The 26,639-nt window shown below is 42.7% G+C and overlaps 1 protein-coding gene across 5 annotated transcripts in view; it reads right to left on the reverse strand.

Annotated features, from left to right (window-relative positions):
• Positions 1–26,149, reverse strand: part of LOC310874523 (uncharacterized protein) — a 63,053-nt gene extending 36,904 nt beyond the window's left edge. For 2 of the 5 annotated variants that reach the window (XM_083787361.1, XM_083787358.1), the window contains exons 1-21: positions 25,855–26,106; positions 24,761–24,909; positions 24,458–24,609; positions 19,924–20,468; positions 19,461–19,617; positions 19,188–19,253; positions 18,582–19,066; positions 17,738–17,863; positions 17,173–17,370; positions 16,489–16,638; positions 15,338–15,598; positions 11,032–11,212; positions 9,619–9,785; positions 9,383–9,529; positions 7,536–7,711; positions 6,585–6,760; positions 5,322–5,546; positions 3,371–3,480; positions 1,445–1,666; positions 1,269–1,362; positions 429–666 (exon numbers count right to left, since the gene is read on the reverse strand). In XM_083787361.1, the coding sequence (XP_083643487.1) occupies positions 429–666; positions 1,269–1,362; positions 1,445–1,666; positions 3,371–3,480; positions 5,322–5,546; positions 6,585–6,760; positions 7,536–7,711; positions 9,383–9,529; positions 9,619–9,785; positions 11,032–11,212; positions 15,338–15,598; positions 16,489–16,638; positions 17,173–17,370; positions 17,738–17,863; positions 18,582–19,066; positions 19,188–19,253; positions 19,461–19,617; positions 19,924–20,468; positions 24,458–24,609; positions 24,761–24,906 (4,022 nt within the window). In that variant the 5' untranslated portion in view covers positions 24,907–24,909; positions 25,855–26,106. Of the gene's footprint in view, positions 1–428; positions 667–1,268; positions 1,363–1,444; positions 1,667–3,370; positions 3,481–5,321; positions 5,547–6,584; positions 6,761–7,535; positions 7,712–9,382; positions 9,530–9,618; positions 9,786–11,031; positions 11,213–15,337; positions 15,599–16,488; positions 16,639–17,172; positions 17,371–17,737; positions 17,864–18,581; positions 19,067–19,187; positions 19,254–19,460; positions 19,618–19,923; positions 20,469–22,308; positions 22,434–24,457; positions 24,610–24,760; positions 24,910–25,854 lie in introns of those variants that run through there. The other 3 variants (XM_083787359.1, XM_083787360.1, XM_083787362.1) reach the window with 3 other exon arrangements.
• Positions 26,150–26,639: the final 490 nt, after the last annotated feature.

The raw sequence follows: 26,639 nt of genomic DNA on the forward strand, positions 1-26,639 counted from the left end.
TAATATTTCTCAGATTTCAATCCTGTCATGTGGATCTTGGGGATCCACAACAGAATGGCTCCAATGTGGATCTTCCCCTGTCCTACTCCCTGCTGACACAAACGCCACCCCAGCCCGTAGGACTGCGTGCAGTGACTTATGTCACCCTCCCCTGAACACGTGCCAATTGTGTTTGTTTGTAGACGCTCGACAAAGCGGGTGGCAGGTTTAACACTGCGCCACCCGAGTGCCCTACGTCAGCAAATCTTTCGACTAGGACATATCTAAGATGTACGACTCCAAACCTATGCTTGACTTCAGCTCAATCAGAGCACAATTGACTTATATCCATTATGAAGTAAAATATTGAAATATATCACACACGCACAGCTAGCCCCTTGCAGAGCCATGTTGTAAACGTTTTAAAGGTTAATGGTTTAAAAACAAACCTGATGTCATTGATGATGACTTTCTGGAGGTCTACCGCACTCTCCGATTGGCTACTGGCGGCATCCTCATCGTCGGAAATGATCAATTCCACCTGTACCTCCTCCTCCTCGTCGTCCTCATTGCTTCCTTCTGCTTCACTCTGCCTTGGGCTGAAGCTGTGCGCCTCTCCATTAGGCACAGAGGTTAACTCATACAGCTCTTCATCTTCTTCCTCAAGATCCTCCTCCTCCACCACATCTGATTACAGGAGGGTATGCGGCAATGATCAACCAACATAATTAGATATCAACCTCCCGCCCTCTCGCTACTAAATCCTCAGTGAGCGTTAATTTGACTCACAGTTTAAAAATGTATATATATATTTTTTCTTTTCTGTTTTAACACTGTCAGAGTTAACTACTTTGAACATGGCATCCTTATGTTGGGCATGACAGAGTTGAAGATTCTCAAAAACATTCAAATTGAAAGGAAAATAAGGAAATGTTCAAAGATACAGTATCATGCACATATACAAGCTTGTCCACAAGATTGTAAGCTATTGTCTGTATTCGTCTAACGACAAAGTATATAGGTAGGGCATAACTACTTAAACCCTGCATACTTCGTTGACCGGTGTCGGGGATCTATCTATACTTGGCCCCAATCTCTGCACAAAAACAAATGCAGACATAAAATAGCTCACACATTTGTAGATCTGCTATTTTCAACAAATTATTAAACTATTATGACATGCGCAGAATAGGGTCACAAGGGTTTAAGTGGTTAAATCTAACACTCATACTCATAAAGTATGAAGACTTATAAAAGACATGGCGCCATGTTGGTTAGCTCAGACTCACCTTGTTGTTGCGCGTGAGAGGAGCCGAGACTGTCGTCCACGTTGGCATCCTCAAAATCCTCATCTTCACTGCTCACAGAATCCACCAGGTTAGACTAAAAGCAACAAACGTGAACCAAATCAAAACCAATTCAGAGGATGATTCTTATTAATCAAATGCATCTCACATTTCCTGACCTTGCGCTGCTTGCGCTGCACTACCGGTGCTGTGCAGGGATGGTCGGGCTTCTGTGGAGGTACCAGTTTGCTGTGATAGTCCTTGACCCAGTCCGTGATGCCCAGTAGGATGCCCAGCTGGTGCAGTCGGTTCAGGTGGCGTGGGTCGGACCGGGCCATGCTAAGCAGCACCGCTTTGGACTTGGCCTGGCCCAAAACACGGGAGAAAGGCTCCAGAAACACCTGGAAGGCACACAAACACACACGACTATTAAGACTAATGTCCTGAAGAGAAATACACTTTTTGTTACCACTGTGCTCCGACTCCCCTGGTGCGTTGTCCTCTTAAAACAATGAATGAGTGAATGGTTGCACTCAGATTGGCAAGATCAGCGAGTTTTTATTTCTGCATATGCCTTAAAAATGAACAAACTTTGGCCCAGAAATGCATAACACTGATTAAGGCTGGATGGCCGAAACGCATAACACTGACGAAGGCTGGATAGCCGAAACATTTGTTCATCAACACTTAATCTGCCAGGAATGATTAAAAACGTCTATATAATTCACACCAGCATTTCCCCCCAAAAATCCCCGACCGGATGTTATGATGTCAAAATAGTGTGTGTGTTGTCGCATATCACTTCTGGTCTCCCACAGTGGCTCGTTTTCTTTTTTTTTTTTTACGATTTACGATTTTTGCTTTTTCTGCCTTCCCTCCTTTATTTGATAGATTGGAAAAGTAGACTGGCAGGAAATGGGGAGAGAGTTGAGGGGGGGGGGGGGGGGTGACACGCAGCAAAGGCCATTGGGATCGGGGCCGAACTGGATTACCAACCTAGGTGCCCAGACGGCTACGCCAGCCGCCCCGGGCCAATAAACCTTGTTTTCAACAGAAATGCCATCTGGGACAAGGAATAGGAGATACTGTAAAGGCGATTGAAAGAAACAAGATGGCGCGCTTCAGTGTTATTGACAACACCAGCTAGCAACCCAATGCTAACGCGAGTAGCATTATGACTTGATCAATCAAAAGCACTATAAAATAGCCCATCCGACACATTGAGAGCTTGTAGATACCGGTAGACTATTTTTCGCTTTGTGTAACATGCTTCCATAGAAAACATGCTGGCTTCTATGGAATCAAAATGACTGAAAACAGCCATGGAGACTTGAGAACTTTAATCCATGTGGAGAAATAAAAAGCCACTGATCTTGCCACTCTGAGTGTGACCCTTCACTTGCCAAATGTAATTACTTAAGCTACAATCTGTATATTTTTAGTCCTCTCCCAACAGTGGGAGCCAATTGCAACTGTAACACATTTGTGGTAAACCAAACATCTACTCTTATCCCATTTAGGCCTGATGTCGAAATAAAATAAAAACGTTCGCTCTGAAAGAATATATTCAAAGATTCAAAGCAGTCCTACAAGCTCGTAGATCTGCTATTTTTCAATATCTAAAGTATAACATAATGCTTAGTTAAAACACCAAAAGGGGTTCCAAACAGTAAATGTACTACTTCAGGGAATTTCATGTCACAGACCCTCAAATTGACTTATATTTCAGTCGTGAGCTTATAGAGCTGCTATTTTCGCAATCTTTGAAAATATTTGACTTTGTATGAAAATGTTTGCCTATAATGCCCATTGCCCAGAAATAGGGACGCTGGCTTGAAGTCTCATCTTTCTTTCTGTTTTTCCAACGCATTGAAATCATTCCTCTACCACTGATGAAACTCTCCACCCCCCCCCCCCCCCCCCCCCGAAAACATCCTCTAGTTCATTTTTATGTGGATGAATGAACATCAAACAAATGTCAGTGACGCCTTTGGAGGCTGCGAGTCTGTAAAGCATGCCAGGGGGACTCTTCAAAGAGAAAATCAAAGTTCAACGTCTGTAGCAATATAATATTCCAGTTTTTTTGTGGTAGAAGTGCCACTGACCTGCTGCAGCAGGGCCTGGCAGGTTCTGGTGGGGATTCGGACCACGCAGTCCAAGAGGAAACGGGCCACGGTGCTGTAACACGAGATGTCCTCTTCAGCCTGCGACAAATCTAACAAAAAAATAACCACGTCACGCCATGAATGTAGAATATACATTTGTACCACGTCGGAAATTGTCGAGGTTGCAATTCTTATGTTTCTTATAGTGTACATTACGATGAACAGCTAAAAATGTAATTCACACTCATTGACGATCCTATGGTAGGCATTTTGATAAATGCATACCGTACTGAGCTTTTCACTTTCTGCAGCTTGATTTAATGTTTTTTTTTTCTTGCCAATGATTGCAGTTTTGCACAATTCATGCTCTTAAAATACCTGAATGAATGAATGGATGAATGAATGAATGAATGATGTCTTAATACAGTTAAAGGTGATATAGACAAGTTTTCAGCCAAAATCTAAAACATATATAAATGTATTTGTTTGGCCTTTTCCACCTATCTTTCCCTATATTATGATGCTGAGGTGTTCTCCTGCAACAGCACACTCCCCCTTTGCCCCCCCTGTGGCTGAATGCGCTGTTTATATCCATATCCACTACAGTTTACTACTCAGGACGTCGGAGGGGATTTAAACTTTTAGCCAATTGCAGCGCGAGGCAGTGACGGTGTGTTCAACCCAGTAGTATTATAATGAAAACGCGATGCGATTTCAATGTATAATATTATCCCCATATCTTAATTTCACTAACATTGTTCATGTGAAATAGTATGTTTATGATTTAATATGTAAGCCTATTGAAATGATGAGAATCGCTATGTATAGTGCATGGTTGGGTGGTGTGAAACTGAACAACACCAGCAGCAAGCACCCCTCAGAACTCGGATGATCCTTAGTCACAGAACGACTCGGACCCCAATAAAATCTCCTGGTTAGGCCTACATCAATATCGTTTTCGTTCATGTGGAGTGGGTTGTATGTGCTTATTTGTTGAAATGGTGGAAGTGGACTGTGGAAGTGAGTAATAGTATTTCACCAGCCACTACCGCGGCGACTGCCTGCCGGCCGGCTTGAAGCGTGCATTCAACCCATGCTCGCCAACGGGGACAGGCTAGCCGTCGCGGATCATAATAGCGATTTTTTCATTGCAATGACTAACCGTGGACAGAGTAGTTCACATGAACGATGCTGTAGTGGCTGGAGCATTTGAGGGGCAATATGTTTTATATGCACGATTACAAATAAAAGAGAATTGAATTGAGAGCCAGTGAGTCTCCTCTATTTCCTACTTCCTCATTTGCGGGACTCGGTGTGATATTGCGATTATGCTACAGTTACCCTTAAAAAAACATGTCAACTCAATGTCATTGTTGTAACTATGATATCGATAGAAATGTGTAATTTTTTTATGTCATATTTAGCCATACGAGCGCAATATCCATAGCGTTACTCCCAGCAGCAACAACAATCCCATAGCCTGAAGTGACCTGGCTCAGCCAATAGAATGAGGGGGGGAGGGGGGTGGAGCTATTATCGAATTATCGGAATCGGAAATGCCATCAATGAGGCATTTTGGACGATATCGATATCCGAATTAATTGGCGTTATGGCCGATAACCGATATTACCGATGTCGATATGATCTCATTCTGTATTGAAAAATTATAATTATTTTGTCCATTCTGAAAAATACATGTAACAGGGTATCTGCACTGCAGACTTGGGCAAGTCAGATTTAACTTAAATACCTTCATATTTAATATTGTGAGCTTGTAGATTTGTTCAAGCTGCTATTTTGGGCTTGTTTATCTGTAAAGACAGACCGATTAATCGGACCGATTAATTAATCCGTCTGATTGATAATCTAAAAACTAAAATTGTCCGATACCGATGTGTCTGCAGATTAATCTCTCATCACTACTGTACTGTAGTAGACTCCAGTCCACTACCTTCTTTAGCCACAGCTTCCGCCAGCGAGGTCTCCAGGTGATTGGCCAGGAGGGCCGTGGGAGCGTTGGCTATGCCGTCGGCCACCACCATGGACACCAGGTGGCCGGCCGTGCCCACGGGGTCGAGGGCCATGGCGGCCTGGGAGAAGAGCTTGTCCCCCGTGGCGGTGGTGATCCTGAGCAGGACGTCTGGCGACACCTCCAAGGCTGCCAGGTCTGTGTCGACTGGAAGCACATCATTAACCCATTTAGACATGAGGTTGATTCTACAAATGTTTTCTAAATCCTATGAGCTTGTAGATCTGCTATTTTTCAATAGCTAAAGCTATGGGTCCCTACATTTTAACAGTTTTCATGAATTAATACTAGGGCCGGGACTAATTGTGATTAATTTAGATTAATTAACTACAGAAAAATGTATCGCGATTAACTACAGATAAATTAATCGCACCTTTTTTTTCACCGCGGAACGTTTCTCACTGGGTGCTTTTCTATAGTACTGAAAACTGGAAATAATAAAAAGTCACCCCATTTTGTGTTGCCTAGAACTGGAGGTCTGACAAAAAACAGTAACAATATGAAGTAAGTACAGCTTTGTGATGTCACTGAGATGTACTTGTTACTGTTACTATTTTTTTTTCAGACCTCCAGTTCTAGGCAACACAGAATGGGGTGACTTTTTATTATTATTTCCACAACAGGTATATTAATGACAGTAAAATGTTGAAAATGAGTGGTATCCTGTAGTCACTATTCGTTGATTCACTGGGATACCAAAAAACATTAAAAAAAAAGGTTTCTCACTGTTCTCGGGTTGAATATTGATATGCGATAAAAATGCGATTAATCTAGATTAATTAATCGCAAAGCCTCTGATTAATTAGATTATTTTTTTTAATCGAGTCCCAGCTCTAATTAATACCATAAGTCATTTCTTGAATAAACTAAATAAAAATCTAAGAAATTCCATAAATTTGAAAACAAATGTTCAAGAAGTCGTGAAAACAGCCGAACTACAAGCTCACAACGTGGCGTGAAGTGGTGCGTTGTGAGCTTGTAGATCTGCCATTTTCACAAATTTGGGTCCCAGAGGAATGTCTAATTTGCCTTTTGGGTCACAGGATAAAAAGTTTGGGAGCCACTGGTACACAGCATATCTCGCGTATATTCTTCAGAATTGGGTGACTTAAATATAGACAAAAGCAAAAAATGCAGCACAATGCACAAAATGATCTTAACCGCAGCGGTGTCCCCGATTCCTACCTGCGTGCCTTTCGATGAAGTCTTTGAGGGCTCCGTGGAGAGGCCTGAAGACCAGCTCCCACTGACTCCACTGGCCCAGATCCTCCAGGAGGGGACAGGAGAGCAGACTGGCCAGGGCCCGGGTCTGAGACACCTCCCCGAGGAGGCCCACTGACTCACACAGAGCCCCGGCGCTGCTAGCAGGAGGCAGCGTGGGTGGGTGGGATGGCGTGAGAGAAAGTAGAGGGGGAGACAGGGGAGAGAGAATCAGGATTCATTGATAAGATTGATAGGAATGGATAGTTTAACGAAAGTAGGATAAAATGCACAAGACTTGTTTACATCAGGGTCCTCCATTTTCAATTCATCAGAACATTTAAAGATGTTATATACACTTCTATGCAAAAAAGGAAATCATCATATATACAGTTAAAAAAAGGGAAAACGTGTACAGTATGGAAAAAAGGCGGGGGGAGAGAGGGGGACTTTAACTTTTAGGATAGCCAGAACTCAGTAACAAATCATGATTTCTCCAGTTTCTAGCTTTTAGTGAACAGCTTATCACCAACAATCATACAGTATGTGCAGTACAATTATTGTTTCCCATTTTAACAAAAACGTATATAAAATTTTTTAACGCATTCAGACCAGACGTCGAAATGAAAAAAAAAAGTATTCTGAAAGAATATATATTCAAAGATTTGTGCCGCATGTTCACGACTTTTCTAAAATAGCAGACCTACAAGCTCGTAGCGCGCCACCGAGTGGCGCGCTATGAGCTTGTAGATCTGCTATTTTTCAATAGCTAAAGTATAACATAATGCTTAGTTAAAACAGCAAAAGGGGTTCCCGTTCAGAACGGGTTAAGGTGATGATTCATATTCAAAGAAGTGACATATCGTATTTTCGACATACAAGGGACGGGAGGGATCTGTAGGATTTCAGCAGTACAACCGCTAGCTTGTCGTTTACCTGCTGTGCTTGGCGAACAGGGCTGACTCATAGTAGACCTGGCTCAGTCCTCCTCCAATCAACATGTCTCTCTGGCGCTGGACCAGGGCTGCCAAGGTCCGCAGGGGACCAAACCCAAGGTCACGACTGTCATGCACGCCATAGTGGGATCTCAGTGCACGCTCAATGTGAGACAGCTGCAGTAGGACGAGACGTGTGGACTAAACTGAGTGAATACATTCAAACCAATTAACCCATTAGATAAAATGCATTAACATTTTAGCCCATTAACCCGTTTAGACCCGAGGACGATTCTACAAAATGTCTTATAAACCCTGACAGTTTTCTGAAAAACCTCATGTCGTCAGTCAAACATTTTCATGTCAAGGACCCTCAAAAATACCCCCCATCTGAAAATATGTTGTTCCAGGGACCCCCCCTAAGCAAAGATTTGAGTTAAAACGTTTTCTCTGAAGGAATAAATATTCAAAGATTTGCGCCACATTTTCACGATTAAAAAAAAAATAGCAGACCTACACTACAAGAATGGGTTAAAGACCTGAGGCCAATTCTACATTCTAAATCAGTAGTTCTCACACTTTCAAGAGTTTTCAAGAATGTTCAAAAATAGCAGATGTACAAGCTTGCTTTAAAGGTATATTCAGTGATTTCACTTAATTCAAATATCACTTATTTTTTTGTTTTGTTGTGATAATCCTCCCTACTATAGAGTGTGCTGACCATATAAGGAGTTCCTCCCTGTCCCCAGTTAACCCCTGGGGGTCAAAAAACCTTAGGTTTCGTTTTTGACTCTCTATCCTGATTGGACGAAAGGTTGGGTCCCAGGCCAAAAACGAAACCTAAGGTTTTTTGAGTGAAATCACTGAATATACCTTTAAGCTTGTACATCTGCTATGGTTCTAATGGGTTAATCAACTTAATCTAATTATTGATTCCATAAAAGGCATATTGCACACTCTGGCCCCTTTTCCACCGGTTGGTTCCCAATGGGAACCGGTTCAGTTCTTTTTGGTTTTTAGTCCATTAGCCAGAGCTCCAAAATTTAAACGTTAATTATGAATTGAGTGGGCAAAACCATACCTATATTAGATTATTATCACCATGAAATTTCCCCAATTGAGTACTTACACGAAGACAATGATTTATTGTATTACAAATTTTACATTTTTAAATATGCAAATGAGGCATTATGTAGGAAAACATGCAAAATAATCGAAAATATGATAAAGCTACTATGTGGAAGGGTTATCATTTATTAATTTACTTGTATTGATCCTAAACAATTTAATATAGTGTATAGTTTTCCATTTTGGAGCTCTGGCTCATGGACTAAAAACCAAAAAGAACTGAACCGGTTACCATTGGGAACCAACCGGTGGAAAAGGGGCCTCTGAGAGGAGAGCTGTGGAGTGTGGATCAGTACCTAGTAGGCCAGTCAATCTAAGATTTGACCCAAAAGAAATTGCAAAAGTAATCATTCAATGTTTTTTATGATCCTTAGGGTCATCCAAATAACATATTAAAAATAGAGTATTATATAAATTCAGGGGTTGAAAGTTGGAGAAGCATTATAAACATATAAGGCAAAAAAACCCCACTGAATTTACCATGATAATTATTTTTTTTAGCTTAGATTGACTGGCCCATTAGTGCACGTTTACATACCCAGTCTCATAACGTAGGTGTGTGTGCACATGTATGAAAAAAATCAGACCCATAAACCCTTATTTTATATTTCATCGTTTAACGGCGTTGTGCACCGTCAAACACGGGCTTCATCGATGCGTCGTGAGCGTCTTCAATTCAAAAAGACAAATGAAGACATCAACACTGTGTTAGTGACTCACTGCGTCTGCATCACTGGCGGTGGCGCTGGCCCCACACTGTTTGATGAACTCAAACACATCCTGTCGGCTGGGTCTGAAGCCGCAGCCCTGTGACTCCGCGCTGACGCCTCCCAGGCTTACAGCGCCGCCTACCGTCTCCTGCAGTACCTGCAGAGGAAAGAGTTACAGCTGAACTATATCTGAGGATGTAAGTTTTTATCTTTTTTTTTGTCTTTTTCTGGTATGGGAGATCCTACCTGAATGTGTTTTACCAAGAACTCCAGGAAGGTGCCCTTCTCTAGAGACGGGAACTCTTTGACCTGGAAGTGTTTAATCAACTTCTTCTCCAGGGATGAAATGTGGGCCAGGCTGACGGCTGAGCTGTGACTGGACAGGCTGTCCTTAAGGTACTGCTTGACAGCGGCTGAGGGACAGAGGAGGGAAAGCTAGTCGTTCCATTAAATAACGCCCCCCCCTCCTGCCAACAAACAACACAACAGATAAACCGATGTCTTAGTTCTGAACTGCCTTTCATTACTAGCGTCGACAATCGACAACTTCACAACCCAGGGATTATTATCTCCCGACAATGACCGCCTAGCCAGATATTATCCCTTACTTGGCGGCTGACCCCCATCTGAAAATATGTTGTTCCAGGGACTCCCTGGAAGCAACGATTTTATTTAAAAAACGCTCTGAAAGAATATATATTCAAAGGTTTGTGCCACATTTTCACGATTTTTCAAAAATAACAGACCTACAAGTTCATAGCGCGGCACTCAGTGCCTCGCTATGAGCTTGTAGATCTGCTATTTTTCAATAGCTAAAGCATAACACGATGCTTAAAACACCAAAAAGGGGTTCCCCGTCCCAAAATGGGTTAAAAGACTTCTGAGGAATACCCTGAGACCTGGCTGTACTATTAGCTTTTTTGCGTTATTTGCGTTAAAAATTGTGTGCCATGTTTACTGTAATCAGGGCGTCATTGGAAAAGAGAGCTGGCTCTCAATTGACCTTCAAGAATGAATAAAGGTGAGAGAAAAAGTCTTCACAACCTCCTGCTCTGCTGGGGTGTCTGATGATTCCTAATTGCTATGGATACATGACTAATGCGTCATCCTATCGCATGACAGACGCACAGCTTGAACACGTCCTCTTCCATAGACACTGTAGGAGCCATGAATTGGTTTATTATGTTTGGTCTATGAAATGAGTGGGCTGTCAATGGTGATTAATGTGGATAATTGACGGGCATAGGGGCGGACCTGATTCATTCAATACCTCACCTACTGTAGTTCACCTGCTTCACACACAGTGAGAGAGAGAGAGGGTGTGTGGGAAGCCGCACTTTTGTTGACCGCTTTATAGCGCTTATTTTGCTTTATTTTATTTACTTTGTTTACGTTTGATCGCTGTGGCTCTTTGCTTTATGTTTGAGCACCCTTTTAGTTATGCACCTTGCTTCAATAAAACACCTTAAACGCATTGTTTTGGACCCAGCGAAATCCTTTTGTTTGCGGAGCGCGTCTGACAACCTGGCCCATCCCATCGCCTCTCAGCGACTTATTTATAGATTAATCTCCTGTAGTCGCTCAACAGACAACGGAATTTGTCCGTTTTACACATTTAGTTTATTTCTATGATCTCAACCTGTGTTGTGTTTGGGATACCTTCACTCGGGGGCGCAGCGGTGGATTTGTCCTCAGTGTTGTTTTGTTCCGTCTTCTTGGACGGCTTCTCTTTGGCCACCAGGTCCTGCGGAGTCGCCAGCGACCCGCCGCAGATAGCCAGTTGGAAAAGGGTCGTCGACAGGCGGTCACTTGATACGAGCAGCAGGAAATCCATGACGCGCTGTTGTTTAAAAAGAATGATAATACACAAATATAACTCTGTTATCACCCAAGGGTAGTACTCACAGGCACACACAAACACAATCATCATCATCATCATCATACTATCATCATACTATAATTCAGTCAATGTCTGTGTGTCTGTCTGTGTGTCTGTCTGTCACTGTGACTGCCGTATCTCCTCACTGATTGCACCAATCGCTCCCACTTTTCAAACAGGCATTGACCATAATAATATGGAGGTCTTAACGAAGCCCTTTTTCCAGTTTAACAAATTGTAAATGAATTATGAATTTATTAGTGAATTAAAAATGTGAAAACGCACCCAGGGCGCAGTACCCCCCGCGGCTAGGGGGAAATATCTCGGGTAAGGGCTAGGGTAAGGGCTAGGGTAAGGGCTAGGGTAAGGGCTAGTGTAAGGGCTAGGGTAAGGGCTAGGGTAAGGGCTAGGGTAAGGGCTAGGGTAAGGGCTAGGGTAAGGGCTAGGGTAAGGGCTAGGGTAAGGGCTAGTGTAAGGGCTAGGGTAAGGGCTAGGGTAAGGGCTAGTGTAAGGGCTAGGGTAAGGGCTAGGGTAAGGGCTAGGGTAAGGGCTAGGGTAAGGGCTAGGGTAAGGGCTAGGGTAAGGGCTAGGGTAAGGGCTAGGGTAAGGGCTAGTGTAAGGGCTAGGGTAAGGGCTAGGGTAAGGGCTAGTGTAAGGGCTAGGGTAAGGGCTAGGGTAAGGGCTAGGGTAAGGGCTAGTGTAAGGGCTAGGGTAAGGGCTAGTGTAAGGGCTAGGGTAAGGGCTAGTGTAAGGGCTAGGGTAAGGGCTAGGGTAAGGGCTAGGGTAAGGGCTAGGGTAAGGGCTAGGGTAAGGGCTAGGGTAAGGGCTAGGGTAAGGGCTAGGGTAAGGGCTAGTGTAAGGGCTAGGGTAAGGGCTAGTGTAAGGGCTAGGGTAAGGGCTAGGGTAAGGGCTAGTGTAAGGGCTAGGGTAAGGGCTAGTGTAAGGGCTAGGGTAAGGGCTAGGGTAAGGGCTAGGGTAAGGGCTAGGGTAAGGGGCCTAGTATGTAGTAATTGATCACAGCCTTTATTGATCACACGAGGAAAATGCAATTGTCATAGCATCCCCGCAGTATGAAACACAGGACAAATACAGATACATTGAAGATTCAAGAATGGAAAATAAGTAAGTAAATAGATAGTAGCTTACACAGATTTTAAATAAAGCTACCAACAACCAAAGTCAAAGCAGACTTGGGGTCTTGCATGACGTATGAGCAGCTATTAACAGACGCTATTGGTGTATAGATTTAGGAATATGAATGCAGTCCACTGTTCAAGTGAAGGCCAGTAATGTAGTCAGCGTGACGGTGACACCAGTGTATATGACTGCACTTGTGTCTTAGTAAGGGACCCATTTTCCAGAGTGGGACTTTCTGGCACAACTTCACATACTTCCAAGGTGCATGGAGAAGGCAGAAATGTCCACGGTCTAGAACTAGGTCAGAACTCCACTAACACTTGAAATATATAGAACAACTTTATCCCATTCTGGACGGGAACCCGTTTTGGTGTTTTAACTAAGCATTATGTTATACGTTAGCTATTGAAAAATAGCAGATCTAGGGGGCAGCGGTGGCCTAAGGGTTAGGGGAGCGCCCTTGTTGCCGAAAGGTTTCCGGTTCGATTCCCCGGACGGGCAGGAAAACTCTGGGTGGGGAAGTGATTGTCATCACTCACCCAACACCGCTGAAGTGCCCTTGAGCAAGGCACTGAACCCCCAACTGCTCCCCCTGGAGCTACTTAGTGGCCAACAGTATAAGACTGTGGTTGTACTGGTCAGCTCCCAGGTTTTAATGTGTGTGTGTGTGTGTGTGTGTGTGTGTGTGTGTGTGTGTGTGTGTGTTTCCATGTGCAGGGCGTTGCTGAAAATGAGCACTTGTGCTCAGCTACTACCCAGGGTAAAAAAAAAGAAGATCTACATTCTACAAGCTCATAGCGCACCACCAAGTGGCGTGCTACGAGCTTGTAGTTCCGCTATTTTTTTTTTATGCGGCACAAATCTTTGAATATACTGTATATTCTTTCAGAGCGAACCTTTTTCTTTATTTCGACGTCAGGCCTAAATGGGTTATTGTTAGACCAACGGGTTTCAGCTTGTGGCCTTCATCATCAGACACCATTGCAGTCTATCCAGTGTGTGTGATACTCAGTCTTTACAGTAACAGGACACAGTAAGTACAGTACTGTATGTGCAGACTGAAATAGACATTGGGGTTCTAGCTAGGGATGCTCCGATCAGGTTTTTTGGGACCGATACCGATCACCGATTGTTATTCTCATGATCAGCCGATACCGATCTTGTGAAATGTTGCAAATTTTTATATTTGCAAAATAATTATATGTCAAACCTACGTCAAAACTGTTCCTGTGTGTGGGGAGAATGTTTAGGCCTCTCACAAAATGCAAAATGATGTTATACTATATATCTGACTGATTTGACTGAACACTTAAATGGTGTAAAAGATCCGTTTCTCCAGATCACGATCACTGGCCGATTATCGGCGCATCTCTAGTTCTAGCCGTCTTAAAGGTACGTTCAGGCTTGGATGGTTAGAGCGGCGCGATTACATACACAGTCAATGCAAAGACGAGAAGTTGCGCGAGCGCTGTGAACGGGAGCGGCGCGACCTGGCACAGCAAAAACGGGACGAATCGCGGCAAATATTTAAATTCAAGTCTGAACGCACCTTTAGACTGTCCTGGGAGTAGACTGAGGCAGACATTGGAGTTATAATCCTTAGTCTGTCCTTGAAATAAAGCACCTAACAGACTTCAGATGTTGAGTGACTTTGGACTATTCAATCTGGAAACAACAACAGGAAACGGCTCTTTTTCAAAGTGGAACACCATGTACACTTCAAGTACAGGATGATCTGAAGATGGATTGATGACTTTCGTCAAACTGATCAGTGATGAAAAAAACGTTGTCAAGACCTGAGTTGACACAGTTACTTGCAAGCCATTCCATGTTCCCGATTTATGTATTAGTAAGAACCTAAAAATGTACTTGCTGCAAAAACATGTACATTTTCATGACAAGTGAGGACTTGATTTGTGATCAACATGATCATAAATCAATCATCCTAATCACTACAAATGCTGATGCTTTTTTTCTTTAGAAAATAATTCACTCGAGATTTGACCCACGGGCCCGAGCTGCTCTGATACCATAACAGTTTCTTAATGAATGGAACAAAGTGGGTTATTAAAGTGTCACCCAGACCAAAAAACAATGTCTTGGCTGTCTCATTTCTAGCTTTAGGGAGATTTGCTCCCATGTGAAATGTCTACATGAAAGATTAAAACGAGAAACGGGTTTTGTGAAAATAGCAATTTGTTATGGATAATGAACAGCCTGCAGTCGCACAGAGCTGAACTATTTAACGCCACAACATTTACATTCGGCGACTGTCAAGTTTGTCAACATCACAGGGTCAGGCTCCACATCTCCAAGCCAGCGCAGCTTAGCTACCCACAAATGCTAACAAACTGGCCAGCGTCCCCAAACTAAAAACAACTCAAATATGCCACGGTCCCTCGTTAAAGGATTAGCAGATTGAAGGGGTGACATTTCTGTTAATGAGTGGAGAGGAGGCGAGCCGCGCTATGATTCCCTGTTCACAGTCGACAGTCAGCCTCCCCGGCAGCAGCACATAGTGAGGGGCTTAGCGGAATCATCACCCAGTCTTTTAAAGGGGCAAATAAAAGGACACCGTGCTAGGGTGTCATATCAGGCACGATAGCCACTCAAATCCCTGACGAGTTAACGCAAATGTCCAGAACCAGAGTGAAGCAAGCAAGATGATGATATTCCAAGCAATAAAATGCAACCAGATATGTGATATGTCTATATATTCTATAGGAGAATTTATAATTGCTGATGAGGATTCTGGTCAAAGGAGATGTGCGGCAACAAAGGAAGACGTGTGAGCTCCGAGTGACCTCCTAACCTTGAGTTCCGTTTGTCCTATTCTAAAAGCACGTTGGCCTAGTATTCTAAAAGCAACAACGATGAAGCAATATGAACCAATGATCAACACATTCTCAGTTGGGTCAATCGCCCAGTCCAATATACCATTCGTCCTACCTTGGTCATCTTGGGGCTGAAGACCTCTGCGGCGTTCGTAAAGACCGCGAGCACCGCCTCGGCCGCCGTCATAGAGACGTACTTCTTCCGGAGCTCGGCGCCGCCGAGCGAGGAGAACATGACGGGGCCTTGTGCGGGCTCCATCACGCTCCTCTTTATCTTCCTCATCCTCTCCAGAGCCTCTTCCTCCAGCTCTCTCTGGATGACCTCCTGGGCCTGCTGCAGGTAGAGGTGCTCCTGACGAGTCACCTTTATCAGGGACTGGAGAGGACAAAATAATAATAATAATAGTGTTGATTGGCCACTCAATAGTAGCCGATAATGGTGACTGATCGTGTTTTTATTGTCGTTTGCCTACAATACAATTTAAAATTACAATTTAGGCACTTACTAGAGCGATTTACAGTAAGCAAGGAAAACACAAGGTAATACATCAAAGGCACAGAAATAGTGCTCTGGGATCATAGGTAAACAAAGAACCTATCCCCAGTCTAAAACAGTGTAATCTCAAGAAAGAAAAATCTATAATCTATGTAGACTATACACACTACAGGATGCCAGGTCTACAATGACCTGGCATCTGTCTACATAGCATGCCATCTATTTTACATTCGTTCGTTATTAATGAATTCGTCATTAACTTATACATTTTGGAAGATAAATTTTACCAGACATGGCAACCCTTCATTGACCATTTCAATAGGTGCACGCTAACCCCTCCTACACAATAGATAACATATTAGAAAATTGGAAAGAAAAGTAAAGAAAAAAAAGGAACTGAGTATTTTATTTTATTTTATTTATTCTCATTTAAAAAGAAATGTCTGTAATTCAGTTAATTTACAACAACGTGTTGGGAAAGTTTTGAGAGCAAGAGTGTCTGTCCTGTGATCTTTGTTTTGTTTGTCTGTTCACATTTGTCGTTGTTTAACTGTTTTTTTTGTTTTTTCGTTTTTATCACATTTATATATCTTTTTTATTATGTATTGTATGTGGAATTCACATTATCTGTCTTTATCTTTCATTTTATGTAACTGAATAACTAATTTGTATTGTCAAAGATTGTCATATAAGTTGTCATATACAAAAAATGCCTAATAAAAACAGTATTAAAAAAAAAAAACTTATACATTTTGACATGTCTCTCTCACCGCTATGGGCAACCCCATGCTGTGTATCCTGATACCCAGCTCATAGGGAGAGTCGCTGTTGTAGTGATCAGCCAGGTACTTCATGAAATCCGCCAGGTCTATCTTCGGTTTGTTCTTCTGCGACTGGGTCCTCCTGAACATGCGCAGGTTCTGCAATAAAGAGAACATAATAGTGAAATTCAAGTCAAACTGTGGCCGCATACTCATTCTGTATATTGCATCACAAACGTCTGTAGTTACGACAACATGTCTTCTGAATCTTATGTCTTCAGTCCTTTTCTATCCAATCTCAAAAACAATGTTGTGGAGGAAGCTGGAAGTGACACTACAGACTATTAAGGTCCATGAGGGCCTGGGTCGGCTTAGCGGTCCAGGCACCTTGGCTGGTAATCCAGCATGACAGCGTGTCGCGGGTTTGAGTGTCTACCTACTGTACAACTATTAATAAAATACAAAAAAGCCCCAAAAATATCTTTCAGAGCCACTTGTGCCACTGCTCTTGAACCGAAACAAAATGCAGTCTACATAAAGAACCTTTTTGCTTGTGGTTGATACTATCTTTTTAACTCATGCTTTCACGCTGCAGCAAGGTTTCGTACAGCCCCAGCCATTTCTCAACCCCACCTGGAAAGAAAAAAACAAACACCAATTTAAAACTATTATTGCTTAATTGAGCAGTCGCACCCTCAGGATGTCCACGGTCTCGATCTGGTGGATGTCATCGTCCTTGGTGTTGCTGTCGATCTTGAACATGCGGTGGATGAGCGGCAGCTTGCAGAGGGGCCCCAGGTGGAGCTCCTCGTAGCGCTTCTTGTCCTTCAGGGCGGCCAGCGACTGGCCCAGCTCGTACAGCGTGCACATGGCCGCCGCCGCTTCTGTAGCCTGATACACAGATAACACCACTTTAGAGTACAAACAAACATACGATATGATGCGTTTCTTTTCCCTTTTTGCTTCCTTTATGATGAATTCCTGTTCTGTTCTTTAACTATATAGAAGTGTCTATTTGTACGTCTCTAAATGTTTTGATGAATTGAACATGGTGGACCCTCTTGTAAACAAGTGTAATGCTTAATTGGGTCGTACACTCACAGTTAACAGTCTTTGTATTGAGTTTGTGCTTGAAATGTACTGTAATTCTGCAAACTGTAATTAATTCTGAAAAAATATTTCAATCAATCAATCAATCAATCAATATGCTTGAATCGCTTGATTGTGTGTGTGTGTGTGTGTGTGTGTGTGTCTCAACCTCGATAAACATGTGGATCTCTCTGATGAGATACTGAAGGTCCTTCAGAGCTGGTATTTGCCAGGGTTTGATTCTGCCCGCTTCCAGCGAAGGAACCTGCATCAACGTGCACACCCTGAATATCACCTGGGGAAAAAAGGGAAGAAAACGTCAGGAATCCTACCAAATGTCTATTAACACTGCGATTTAAACCATTAAATCATAGCGCCCGGCCATTTACATTTATAGTAGCGGAGCACTTTTACCGGCGGACCGGATGTTATCCCGGATGTGGCTGTAGCAGCTAAATATAGCCAAAACACTCAAGAGTTATTGACGTTTTAAGAGTTTCGTCCTGGGCGCTGGGTGTTACTAATTGACAGGACGGTGAACTGGGCGATCGGGGTGTTAACCCATTTTGGGCAGGAACCCCTTTTGGTGTTTTAAACATTATGTTATAATTTAGCTATTGAAAAATAGCTAAAAACTAAAAAATTTTAAATCATAAAAATGTGGCGCAAATCTTTGAATATATATTCTTTCAAAGTGAACGTTTTTAACTCTAAATCTAAAAGTCTAAATGGGATAACCCATTCTGGGCGGGAACCCCTTTTGGTGTTTTAAACATTATGTTATAATTTAGCTACTGAACAATAGCAGATCTACAAGCTCATAGCGCGCCACTGAGTGGCGCGCTATGAGCTATGAGCTATTTATTTATGAATAAATATTTTCATAATTTTTCAAAGATAGCAGATTGTGAAAATATTTATTTCAGAAAACTGGAGGATTTAGAAGATTTTCTTTTAATTTCGAGGTCAGGCCTAAATGCTAGGATAAGCTAGTTTGGGACTTTCTTCTTCACCTTATCTTTGGTGACCAACTCTCCCTCTGTGGCGATGTCTCGAATCACATCCTGCATCAAACTGTTGACCATGTCCGGATCCAGGACCCTCTTCTGCCTCCTGCTCTTCACGTCCTCCTCTTCCGCCATCAGTACATCCGCCGCTCGCATGTTAGCCCCGTGTACCTCCCTCAGCTGGGCGTTGTATTCTTCCTTTGGGAGAACGTTGGCTTTTCTATAGACGTCTTCTCTCAGCAGCCTCCTCTGCTGGGTCTTGGACAGTTTGTCGAGCTCGGACAGGGCCGGGAAGTCAGAGTCACGCGCGGCGGTGACAGACACCGGCGCTTGGAGGACGGGCGGGGTTGCGGATGGCGGGGTAGCGATCAACGGAGGCCGGGTGCTCCATTGATTGATCAAGGTGCTCGCCGGGTCGCTCGGCTTCCCGGCGGTCGTGAGTTTGGACGGAGCGGGCTGGTGATCATCCTTCACGAGTTTTTTCGGTGTGGCTGAGATATGCAGAAAGAAAGGAATAACATTTTCATGTTGGATGTGATGGCAACTTTTTAAAATAATGCATGCATGTTTTTCACTGTGTGTGTGTGTGTGTGTGTGTGTGTGTGTGTCTACCTCCAGGTTGCTTTAGCGGAGCCATCACTTGGTCAACATTTGGTCCTGATGCTTGGTCAGTTATTTCTATGGAATGTTAGAATTTAGATCATTGTAGATACGGTTTGGGTAACTGTTGATATCAATGGTCAGTGGTGCAGAATGTCCATAACATTTCATGCCCAATGACCACATCAATTATTTATTTTGTCATTTTGTTCTGAGAGATTTAACATTTACAACTGTATTCCCTTGCGTGAATAATTTAAAAAAGAATAATGATTTGATTGGAACCTTTTGGTGCAGGCGCGGTGGTCTGTTTCCTGGTGGCCTCCCAGCTTTCATATACAGACATGTACTGTTGCAGGGGAAGTTTTTCGCCAAAGTGCAGAAAATAGCAGTTCTGTAGCTGATCCAGTGAGGCATTGGCATAGGAGTATGCCTTTATCACCTGTAACATATTGATATATTTTTTTTTTATTAAGAGTCATTTGCACAGGTTGTACCCAACACTCACTCACCCCCAAGTCTCCACTCCAACCCATTTTGGGCGGGAACCCCTTTTGGTGTTAGCATTATGTTATGCTTTAGCTATTGAAAAATAGCAGATCTACAAGCTCATAGCGCGCTACAAGCTTGTAGGTCTGCTATTTTTGAAAAATCGAAGAACAACTGACATAGAAACATAGCTTTTTCAGAAAACTGTCAGGATGTAGAAGACATTTTTAGAATCCGATCTCAGAATGGGCTAACTGACCTCAAAGACCCTTTGTAATAATTGTTCTTGCGTCAGGTTCCCACTTGACTTGGACGCGTTGGGGACCGAGACGAGGGGAGCAGAGCAGCTGGTTGAAGAGGCGACGGGCGCGGTGGAACCCAAAGGACCGCCGAAGGAAATTGTCGTGGAAGGAGGAGGGCCATAGTGCAAGTCGGTGGCCGACTGTGGAAGAGAGGCGGCGCCGGGGGCCGGAGACAGTGGTTTAGCTTTTGAAGTGGACTTCTGCGGCGTTGCCGGACGGTTCGTCCCAGACGCCAGCGCAGCGCTCGCGTTCCCGACCTCTGCCGCCCCGGCTCTGCCTCGAGGCCGGTGGGCCACGTGGAAGACCAGCTCCCCGTCCAGGGAGGTGACCAGGCTGTCCAGGGAGGTGACCAGTCCGACCATGGACTTGAAACCCAGGGCAGACGCGGACAGGTTGTGGTGGTACGTCTTGTTGTAGAATTCGGCCATCTTCTTTAAAGGAACGCCCCCCGGGTGCAGCTTGAGCATGCTCACTACATTCTCCAGAACCATCTTTGGCGATTCTAGTAGGTAGAAAAATAGAGCATACAGTATAGTCAATTAAACATGATGCAAACCAGATGTGAGCGAAATGCCTTTATTGAGAAACAAAGAGAGAAAAGCAGTTCTTGTTAGACCTTTCAGTAGGCAAAATACCGTATACTTGCTAGACTGACATTAGCCCCGTTTGGAAACTCACTGACATTAGCCCCGTTTGGAACCTCACCCTCCACTATTGGCTCCGAGAAGAGGTTCCCTCTCGAGCTCTCCCGGCATAGGTAGAACCGGGGCAGAACCCGTCCAAGAGCAGTGTAGAAAACACTTTTCGGTTCCAAAAAGTAAAAGGTATTTCCTGAGAGCTACAGAAGACTTGCCATAAATCTTCTATTGGTTTCCGTCAGGCTTGCTCTGAAGCGTACCACCAACCATAGTTCCATTTTGTTAATCCATTTTGGACGGGAACCCCTTTTGGTGTTTTAAACATTATGTTATAATTTAGCTATTGAAAAATAGCAGATCTACTAGCTCATAGCTCAGATCTACAAGCTCGTAGCGCACCACTCAGTGGCTTTCTGCATTTTTGCACCTGAGATATTGCACTTTCAGTAGTTTTAGTTTTAGAGATTATAGTTTTAAGCACTTAGTTTTTACATAGATTACTTGACACTAGACTGTAGCTGTTGTATGGGTTTTGTAACGCACAATGAATTTCACGTGCCTTTTACTCTGTAACTGTGGCTACGTTTACATGAAGGGTGATCATTCCGAATAAATACTTCAGAATAAAATACATCCGATGTAATGTTTTTTGCCGCGAGTTTACATGGGAAACGCCATCTGTTGGACACATAAAATATAGGCAGTTCATTCATTGTGACTGTCTCAACAATACAAACATACGATACTATGAAATCCCATAATTTCATTCCGCAGTAGCTTTGAGGCTGCTGTTGGATAGGGACGGGCAAATATGTTTACAGTCTTTTTTTCCCCACCCGCTGCGGCTCCGCTTCTCCTCTGGGAAGGTGATCATCTCGTTTTTATTTGTACTTTATTATCTACAGCACGGCCAGGGCACGCAACACACTGATTATTATTGTATCGGGTCGCTCGTTATTTTTGAGAGAGAGAGAGAGAGAGAGAGAGAGAGAGAGAGACCGTTGAACACACACACACACACACACCTGAAAAAAGGAACGAAATAACGCGCTCTATGTGCAAGCTCCTCGGCGCGCCTTGGAGCATGCTCAGAAAACAAATTTAAAACATTAAACTTGACGTCTAGTCTACAACTAAAATAAAAACACCTTAAATATTTTATTTCTTTCATAAATAAGGAATCTTTCACTCAATAGGAACTGCTCCTGTCGCAAGTTGATGATGTCATTTGTCCATATGGTCTAGCTCTATGGAATCTATGGAATGCATTTATGCTAATAATAAACGTAATACTTCCTAAGGATAGTATGAGCAGCAGCATTTATGAAAGAAATAGTTATAGAGGGCAAGTATAATGTTTTAAGGCATATTTGTCTTATTAGCCAGGGATCCTTTAAAAAAATAAACTGTGTGTTGTGTATACAGACAATGCAATAAAGAATTTGATGTTTGCAGTTCTGGGGAAAAAAAACATTTCCACTTGGTGTCCCTGTTGTAGGCATGTAGCTAATCAACAAGCTTACCCCACAATGCAACGTGATCACAGAGCTTAAGGTTAGATTTGTTTGTATTCACAACCTTGTCTGCTTACAACATAATGACACAGCAAAGCAGTAACCAAACTACTAGCTACATGAGAAAACCATTACAAAAACACAATTCCATGTACAGAACCACACTAATAAATAGATGAAATGTAAAAACCAATTTCTCACCCGTCAGTCAGTTTGTAAGTGGCCAGTATCTGAATCAGACAGTAACAATCCTCCTCTGTTGTGGATTTTAAATCCCCCTTCCTTCCTGTCTTATTCATGTTGCCAGTGTTTTCATTTTACAGTGGGCCAATCCCAGTGAAGCCATAGAGAAAGGAAACTGAAAGTAAGCCGGTATGCTCATTCAGGCACACTCTCCTATTCCTGGAAACAGAAACCTGGCTGCAACAAGAGCAGTGGGCAGAGACACTCGCTTGCTCCACAATCACATTTTGTTTCACAGCGTACTACTATGTGAACTTGTGAATCAATACCGCCCCCATCTGACGGCCACCCTGAGGCCACCCTGTACCAAAACTATTAGAGAGCAGCAAGCACTCCTCGTCATCTGGCCTACACTGTGTACTGTGTAGTAATGCTTCGTTGTTGTTCAAAGGTTATATAAAGTCCAATGAACAGGGCTGTAAACATAACTCAATGGGATCTTAAGAAATGGCATATTTGAATGATTACCGTCGGGATGCATATCCCAAAATGAATGGGTCCATGTGATATGAATATGAACAGCAAATGACATGGATGAAAGCAAATACGACCTGTTAGATCACAAATCAAATCATTCGATCATATCAGTCCCGTTCGTCGGGGCGCCCCTTGAAGCGCAGGCCAGAGGTGTCTGTCCTGGAGAGCTCTGACGTGTCTTTACTTTTCCAGACACTATATAGAAATATTTCTCTCTCTGTGACCTTGCTTAAGCACAGCTAGGGGGCACACTCTTATTGTAATGGCAACTGCTTAAAAAGGTCTACTTTATCCCATCAGTAGACAGGATTTACTTTACAGTATGGCATTATTTTACAGTCCTCTCAGTCTGTAGTTCTCTAGCTAATTGTTTTACAATGCCTAAAAAGGTATACTATACTCCGTGCAGGGTGGTGTTGTGACAGAAATATAAACACGACTAGACTCTTAAGGGAGCTTAGTGTTTCTGATACAAGGGAAAAGAAGACAGAATGAAGCAGAGGGATGACGTGAGAACAGGACAGCGAGAGGGGGAGAGCACACTAGTAATGAGTTTCACTTTCCTGATCTCATCATCAGCCAATTCACTCGAGTTGTTGTCTAGGAAACCATGTGACCTTCTGTTGATGCTAGATCACTGCAATCAATGCCATAGAGGCAGGAAATACTAAAGTTTTCCAATCATAAATGTACTGAACAGAGAACAGCAGGAATGATATATTTATATTTATAACATACACATGCCCAGCCTTTATTTACCCTGATGGTTTAATACAATCAGATCTGACTTTTCTGTTTCTAATCGATCGGCTGTCAATGACTGGTGTTGCACTCTAGATTCAACCCATTATAAAAGATCTAGTGTTGCAAATTGAGGTTGTGTGTGGACTATGTTTTTGAGGGGCGCTAGCCCCTCCTATATTCAGCTATAGTGTAGATTTTAGACTTACACAAACAATATGAATGGAGAATTTATGTCATATGTAGACAAGCAAATCGTCTATTTTTGTCCACCACAAATTCCCATTAACCCATTGATGCCTGAGGACGAATCTGGAAACGCCTTCTAGGGCCTGACCTAAGGTTTCTGAAAACCTTCAAATGCTTTAATATGTTGCTACATTTATAGCATGGATACTATGGTCCGACGGAGCATTGGTTCGAAGGAGCATTGGTCCGAGGTCCGAGGTGCGTTGGGGGTCGGGAGAGGGTTGGGGTTAGGTTTAGGTGTGCTGCCCCAGGGGAGGTTAGGGTGAGGGTTTGAGGTAGGTTGTCGTTCGGACCAATGCTCCGTCGGACCAAACACATGAACCCGTATAGCAATAGCTGATGAGACACAGAGAGCATGCCAGCATCAAAGGTAGAACAACGTATAGGTGTCAATGGGTTAACAATGAAAGGATGACGTAAAATGATAAGAGCGCCCTTCACTTCACACAGGTGTGATTTTTGAGTGGTGCAACCACTCCCTTACGGAGCTGTGTGTGTGGGTGGCTGTGTCTGAGCACGAAAACAGCATGGTTGTTTTTCACCACTTGTGCGCAACCTAACACACACACGCACATATTAACTGTATATATGGTGATTTATAACAATGACACCACATCATCCCTGCTCACCTTTACTTCTTCTTTTGGCAGCTGGTGGTGCTGATGATATGGATGAAGTAGATGATGCTGGAGATACTTGACCAGTGCTGTGCCAAACACTGAGCTCTCCAGATGAGGAGAACCGTAGCTCGGGAAAACTCCTCAGAAATGTCTCCAGGTTGCTACAAGTCAGAATTGTGAGGCACTACATCAAAATTTGACAAGCCAAGCACTCATTCAAGTAAAACAGTAAATATGGTAGAATATAGATATTAGCTAATTTCACATTAAACTCAATTTACATTAATCATAAGTTTGAGAATTGGACATTGCCTTTTTTTTATTTCCAAGGGTTTTCCATAGATATGTTGGTAGAGCATGTGGAGCCGATGTACGGGAGTACCCGGGGGATGATCCATACACAGATCGATAAGATCTTTCTTCACAGCATTCATCTCCCATGATCTATAAAGATCCATGACCTGCCAGAAACAACAACATACAAATTATATATCTCTGCTGTCGGGAGGAAACCTCATAACTAAAAAATTTCAGGAAATGAAAAATATACATTTTTCAGGGAATAAAGAAAACCTTATATTTTTAAAACAAAGCAATACAGCCCCATCAAAGTTGGTGTTGTAACTTCATATATTGTCAATTACTTTCATGAGGGGGAGAGGTGGTGGAGTTAGTTGCTTTAGCAGACATTTTAAGGGTCCAATTATGGAGTTAAGAGGTTTTGTCCAAAGCACTTTTTACTACTTTCCATTGGTTCAATATTTTCAAAACAACACACAGACATAAAAGGTGTTCAATAGCACGAATATACACGTCTATTACCGATATGGTACTGGTCCACAGCTTCCTATAACGCCACGCTATGGACCAGATCGTTAGTACTGAATACTGCATACGTTGGTTTTCAATGACGTTTCGAGAGTCGACATTTGATGTTGTGAATGTGATCAATACTGATTGTGTATTATTGTTGTTGTACGATTGTACTGTACAGCGCGCACTGTGTATTTGCTTTTTGTGAACCAATTGCTTGATTCAGATTGCTTATTCTGTTTTTTTGTTTTGTTTTTATCGACACTGTTGTGGAAGATTAATGACAAGAAATATGATATACCCTTTAACTGCAGTTTAAGGAATTCATGCTTCAACGTCATGTTGGAATCTTATGTAATGTTGTAACTTAAGGGTCATGTAACATGTAATGGAAAACTAATTCCGGCATTAAGGAAAGGTTGTTGGGGAGACTGATGGCGGCAAATACAATGCTGTTTACACTCGGAGATAATTTTTTTCTGATTATTCTCAACAAAGCTTGCACGACTTCCTCCTCCCCATCCATTATGGAGCTATGGCAGGCATTGCATTCATTAGTGTTTGTAATGTTCCTCCACTGCATTATTTCTTACCCTGATGAATGAACGTGAAGGCAGATGGAATTAATTAGAGATGATTTCCATGCTGGGCTAACAAAACATGATTGGCTAAAGAAGTTGCTATGCTAGCAAAGCAAATATAATTCACGATTCTGTTGCATTGCATTAAAGTCGTTATCGTGGGTTTTTAAAGCATGTAACAACTAACTTGGAAATTCTTGCTGCGTGAACAAGTTATTCTTGATATCTCGTCATCTGGACATTGTTGCAGGGTGTCTTGCAGTCACGGCACGTAAGGTGGAACTCGCACGCAGCAGCATCGTCCCACTCCCTGACTGACGTTTTCATGGAGCAATAAAGCACGCTGTCGGCCGGGACGGGTGTAAATAAAACCTCATATGTGCAAAAGAAGAAATATGATAATAAAAACAATGTCCAAAAATGTTTATTTTTTTATAATAAAATGTTTAATTTGTTAAATGGTCTTAAGTAATGTAAATGTAATTTCAGAATGTAAATGCACAACGTGCATCAATATCAAGGCCGTACAAGGTCAGGTGAACCTGTTTTTCCTTTCACCCCGTTCGTATACCAGGGGGACTAAAATATTTGTGTTTAAGAATATCTATTGATATTAAGCGAAAGCGAGGCATCTGTTTACTGTTTTTCTGTATTTAAAGTCGGCAAACATTATCTCTGTCACGTGCTTCCCGGCTAGACGAATGAGGACGCTGCGTTTGTCTCGCAATAATTAAAGATGGCTGCGCCCTGAGGCTAAACATAGTAAACATACCGGGTAATCGAAAAGTTATCAAAAA

Source organism: Protomyctophum parallelum (assembly GCF_964188405.1).
Source record: "Protomyctophum parallelum genome assembly, chromosome: 17".
Lineage (NCBI taxonomy): Eukaryota > Metazoa > Chordata > Actinopteri > Myctophiformes > Myctophidae > Protomyctophum > Protomyctophum parallelum.